Source organism: Apodemus sylvaticus, chromosome 9 (genome assembly GCF_947179515.1).
Source record: "Apodemus sylvaticus chromosome 9, mApoSyl1.1, whole genome shotgun sequence".
NCBI classification, from domain to species: Eukaryota; Metazoa; Chordata; class Mammalia; order Rodentia; family Muridae; genus Apodemus; species Apodemus sylvaticus.
The window spans coordinates 34,966,881-34,972,780 of record NC_067480.1 but is presented as its reverse complement, the minus strand read 5'-3'; the positions used below and the strand labels follow the sequence as shown (position 1 = coordinate 34,972,780).

The 5,900-nt window shown below is 52.3% G+C and overlaps 1 protein-coding gene across 1 annotated transcript; it reads right to left on the bottom strand.

The window, feature by feature from the left end:
• Nucleotides 1–1,841: 1,841 nt before the first annotated feature.
• LOC127692394 (RING finger protein 225) lies at nt 1,842–2,883 on the bottom strand. Its single transcript, XM_052192683.1, is given in 2 exon segments — nt 1,842–2,282; nt 2,284–2,883. Coding segments are annotated over 2 exon segments (1,041 nt in total).
• Nucleotides 2,884–5,900: the final 3,017 nt, after the last annotated feature.

Below are 5,900 nucleotides of genomic sequence, written 5' to 3'. Positions count from 1 at the left end.
GCTCAGAAATACACAAAATGCCCATCTTAACCAACTGCACTCTCACATGTGAGTTATTTTTCTCTCTGAGCCTCCATCAAAATCTGCTGTTGGGGATGTGGATGGAAGCAAGTGCCCAAGGAAAAGGAAGATGCTACAGAGAGCTGGGAGTGATTTCACCATGAGATAAAAATGTACCAAAAAACAGTGTGTATTATTTTCTATAAACACTTCCTGTTTTTATTAAGACAGCATAGACATATAACACACCATATTATGGTTCCTAAATTGCCTCCATGATACTTATGGATGGCCAATAAATTACCCCACTCGTACGATAAATATAAATGCTTCACTCCAGATCAGTTGATACAGAGGCATCATGCAGACATCATAATACATGAGGGAGAACAGCACACCCCCAGTGGCATCTCTGATTTTTTCCAAAGCGTGAAAACTGTCTTTTTCCCAACTTCCAAAGGGTGAACTAAGACATTTGTTTTCACACAAAATACATTTTAGATCTACATTTTTCTTTTTAAAAGGCAACTCCACCATGTGCATTACACACTCACAAATCATTCCTTCAGTCTCAAAATCAGGTCGATGTGTATTTTTTCCCCATTTAGTCTGGACACTCCAAGTGATTCCATGGCAGCAGAAAATTAAACCCAAGATATGCTAAATGTTCATTATCTTGATAACCAGAGACAGAGACACTTTTCAGTTTATCTTTGGGCATTATTATATGTGTTTTCATATAGTTGAAAGTTATTGTTTCACAGTATAAAATATTGAATTACTAACACACCTTGATTTTCTGCTTATTGTTATGAAATGTGTTTGGATCAGAGGTAAGAGGAATGACACTGCTCAAAACAACTTCTGGAGATCTTAAGGTGCAAAACTTCCAGATTTATATATTCAAAAATAAATTAATTTTTTTAGTGAAATTGGGGGGTGGGTGTCACGGGAAAAGGGGAAGCTTATAGTTTATACTCTGAATAAATAGCTTTCATTGTCTTCCATGTGGGGGCAACAGTAAGTCAGTTTTGAGAGAAGGGAGGTCAGGCTCTTTAAGCTCCCTGAGTCGAGTCCGGTTACAGAATTTTGAAAATGACTGCCTGGCAGTAACACTGTGAATAAAACAACCGCAAGCCTCCAGGAGATGGGACTTCTGGGCTCAGCTCCAGCCACCAGGCGGAAAGCAGCAGATCACCGACGAGTGCGCGCTTGAGGGAGACAAGAGACAGCCCTGGATGCGCAAGCGCGCTGAGCACCTGCCCAGCTCCGCGCAAAAGTCTTCGGGCTCTCAAGGCTTCCCTCAACTCAACTCAAGGGCGTGGGTCCTGACTGTTCATCAATCTCTGTCCTCCCGGGATCTCTGAGACGCAGGAAGATCATTTGTGTTGACATCTTATTCATTTTTCCTTTAGGAGATTCAAGTCCATTCACAACTATTGTGGACAGGCGTGTGCTCGTGCGCTCGCGCGCGGTACCCCTAAAGGAGCACCCAAGTTTTAGGTGCCAGGAATCCGCCGCTTTCTGCACATCCTCAGGCTATGGGGCAGGGACAGCCATACACTTTGGTCAGGGTGGGAGTGACGCATAAAGAAGAGGTTTGGGTAAAGAATCACACACACACATCAGCGTCCCTTTCTCGTCTGTTTCCCTCTCTCACCCAAGATAAGGGAAGTAGGGGACAAGAAGACCAGGAGGAGGGAAACCGAGGCTCCGCAGTGATTCGGTAGTCCGTGGTCACAGGCGGAGCGGGGAGAAACCCCAGCTCACTGAATCCAAAGCCAGGTCCTATGGGAACGCTGAGGGTAGGCGATGAGCGGGGAGCAGGGTGTGCCTTCCCGCTACGTATCACTTCTCCTGCCCAGAGCTGCGGCTGCCCGCGCTCTGGAGCCACTGCCGCCGCTTCCTGCGGAGCCCACGGCCGCCCCCTCGGGCCGGTACTTGAGCCAGCAGATGATCCAGGTAACTACCACGGAGAAGAGCGCCAGGATGCTAGCCACCGACAGGCAGATGGGCCCCACGGGCGAGGGCGAAGGCGATCCGGTAGCTGGGGCGGGGCCGGGGGACGAACCGCTGCTCGGGGATCCCCCACCCGCGCCGCCGCCGCCGCCACCGCCGGTGCCACCACCGCCGTAGTGGTTGACGAAGATGAGACCGGTGAACAGCAGCACCACCATGGAGAGGAACGAGAAGACCACGCACACGCAGCCGGCGGTGAGCGCCGCCCGCTTGCAGTTCTGACAGCTCTCGTAGGCGCCCGGGGCGCGGAGACCAGGGCGGCCCCCGAGGTCCAGGGGCGTCGTCCTCAGCGGGTGGTGGCGCCGGCTGCGCCGGCTGCGGGGCGGGGACTGGCGGCGGGGCAGCGGTGGGCGCGGGGCGGCGGGAGGCCAGCGGCGGGAGGCGGTCCTGGGGCAGCGGATCGTGTGCGGCGCGCAGAGCCAGCGGGAAGGCCTCGGCGAGCTTGGTGTTGTTGGGCAGGCCGTGCACGCGACTGTCCGGCAGCGGCGTGCGGTGGCGGCACACCGGGCACGCGATGGCGCCGGGCGGGCCGTGCCAGGGTGGCGGGCGCGGCGCACGCTCAGGGACCGCGCTGGAGGCGGCGGTGGCGCGGAGCTGCAGCTGGCTCAAGCACTCCTGGCAGAAGGTGTGCAGGCATGCCAGCAGCTTGGGGGCGCGCCGGTCCGCGTCGAAGTAGTTGTAGCAGATTTTGCACTCGTAGTCCTCGAGCGGAGGGAGGTTGGGGGCGGTTGCCGGGGCGTCCCGGACTCCCGTGTCCCCGTCATCATGAGCTCCAGCCGTAGGGCCCCTAACTCCGTCTCGGCTCCCGGGGCTGCTGCTCCTGCTCTGGGTGCTGCCGCCGTTGTCGTTCGCAAGCGCTGCCATGGCGTGATACGCCCCTCATCCGGGCCTAGGTGAGGCACCGTCCTCCCCCTGAGCTGCCACCCGGGCTCAGGGCGGGGAGGAGGCGCTTCTGCCTCCCCCCTCTGACTGCTGTCGCCTGGCAGGGGAGGTAACCGCTGGCTGCTGCGCCCCCGCCCAGCCCTCTGGTCCACCCACCCCACCCCACCCAACCTCACTCCACCCCACCCCAGTGCAGATGCCCTTAGTCCTTCCAAGTCCAGGGGCCCTGACTGAAGCACCCTTAATCCTCTCTACCTAGGTATCCTGACAGTTTTCTGTATCAGTTTATGTTGGACTTAAAATTGGGATTCAGGTGGGCTTGGAGGTGTTGCAGGAACGCATTTGGGGGTGCAGCTGTTTTAGGCTGTCTGTTTTGCCTGTACACACAGCCTCTAAAATGGTGTGCTACTGGACCCGCTTTCTCCTTTTCCCACTTTCTCAACATCACTCCTCCCACCCCCTCCTTTTTATCTGATTTCTCCTTCCTTGTCTGGGGCTAGGTCCCAGGAGAAGTCTCCTCTCCCCCCTACCAGCAAGAGCTCACCGTGATGTAATGCAGGACCCGCGCAGGGAGGGGAAGTGGCGGCCTCGACAGCCTGGCAGAGGCGGTTCCTTCCCCGACTGAAAATCGTGATCTCATGTCTCAGTCCAAGGGCGAAAGCCAATAATCCCCAAGCCATTTACGCTTTGCGCTTTTATTAGCAGGGCCCAGGCGGCGGTACAGGGCTCCTCTCAGAGTGGAAGCAGAGAAGGGCACTTTCCCCCTCTTCCTCGTTTGGAGGAAATTTGGGAACTGGATAATTCTCCTTTCTTCCTCAGAAAAGTTGCTTCCTGAGTTTAAGGAGAGAAGACAGATTGGGAGCAGAGTCCAGCTGTTTTCCTGGCGATGACCGCTGTAGATGCAGCTGTTTCTAGTACCAGGCGTTTACAGAGGCAGAAGGGAAAGGACTTGGCAGGAAGTTCACGCACTGAAAAGCCCAGTCTAAACTCAGCTGCTAGCCTCACCCACCTCCCTCCTCCAGGTCCCCACTTTAACTTTAATCACCAGGACGCAGAGAGCACAAAACTCTCCGACTAATGAAAACTCCAAGGTTCACGGAATAGAAGTCCAAAGGGACAAGTCAGCAAGATGTAGCTCAGTACGGTAAGGTAAGGTACAGGAGGGTTTGGGTAGAGCCTGCAGGGTGATATTCAGATATTCTTAACCTCTCCTTCCGGTGTCTCTCCAGGTGCCCCCTCCCCTGCCCTGTGAGGAGGAGGAAAATGGCCATCTCCCCACTCGGTAAAGAAGGAGGAAAAAGATGGCTTTGTAAGATTTTTTTTCCTCTCTTCTCTTTCCTCCTACTCCTCCTCCTTCCCAGACGGTAGGAACATTACATTACACTTTCTGCCCTGTCTCTGAAGAGCACAAGGTGCCTTGGGAAATAGCTGAAACAAACAAACAAACACCAAACTTCCTCCCCCTCCCATCCCCACTCCCCATCCCCCATCCCCATGCCCAGCAAAGAGCTGAGGCCAGAAAGAAACCTGGGAAGAACCAACAAGAACTGGATGAGAAAGCAGAGCTGGAAGAGCTGGATTCAGCCTGATTGGTCAGTTTGGAGAGTGCTGGCACACAACCCCAGTGGCATCCCCAGCAGTCGGGGGAAGTTGGGCACAGTGGCACACGCCTGTAATCCAAGCATATGGGAGGTGGAGGCAGGGGATTAGAGATTCAAAGCATCATCAACTACTTTTGGGCCAGCCTGGTCTACATGAGACTGTCTCCAAACATGAAACAAAAGAAAATGAGTTTCTGGGGGGAATTCTAGGGGGGTTATTCTAAATGACTATGACATTTTTGGAGCATTTGAAAATAAGTATTACACTATGCCTTAAATGTAAGGCCTTGAGTTAAACTTGTTTTAAAATGTTAACTTTCTAGTTTCCAGCTTTCTAATTATTATTTGGGTGGGTGGGTAGGCAATATTGTTTTTAAATATCCGTAATGGGGACAGTAATGAGAGGTCAGGTCGAGGGGACAAAAAGATTATCCCCTGGTCTTGAAAGGTAAACTGACTCAAAGCTACCTGGAGCTTTAAGTCTTTCTGCTTGTCACATTTTGTGTGTCTCTTAGAGTTTCAAACTGGGATCTTTAAGCTCTGATTAGGTGTGTGTTGTGCTTGCAACGCTGGTCAGAACTTGAAAGAGTGTCTTAGGGAGGTGCACGGTAGCAAGAGGGCAAATGTGCATCTGCGTAGCCCCTTTTACCCAGCCAGCTTCATGCCAAAGGTGCACAAGCCATCATGTAAGAGCCCCGAAGACCTGTGTGTTTGGACATAGCATGTGCTTGGGCAGAACACATAACCTTTTGCAGCTATAGCCTGTCGGGCAGTGTGTGTGTTTGCACCTCACACCAGGCTTTCTCACACCAGCACTACTGTGTTGAGCTGGATAAGTTTTGATCACAGGTGCCAATGTGAAGTGGTGTCTTTGGCCATTACTCATTTGAAGTCACTAGTGAAGCATTCCAGTTGTGACCTTCAAAAGTATCCCTCTCTACCACCAGGACAAAATTGTCCCTGGCTGTGGACCTTGGGACTTATGCAAAGACCACAGATTTGCTTTATGTGAGCTCTGAGCCAGATCTTCCTGTTCCTATCCAGTGTGAGCAAAAGGCATTGCCAAGGTATTTACCAGATTATGACCATGTTTTGTGTGGAGCTCATGGTGATTTAGGTCCCAAAGTATGGAACAGTCTTTGGAAGACACTGGGGGTAATGTTGGCCCATACTTTCCGTAAATAATTACAGGACTTTGATTAACAATGACAGAATTTACTGTGTTTGGGAAAGTTTTTGTTTTTTGTTTTGTTTTGGGCAGATGGTATCCCAAACTATAACTCAGGCTGGCCTGGAACTTACTAGTGCCAAACACAGCAATCCTCCTGTTTCAGCCTCCCAAGTATTAGAATCACAGGCACAAGCTACCACCCCCATTGGTAGTAGATACCAGTGGTT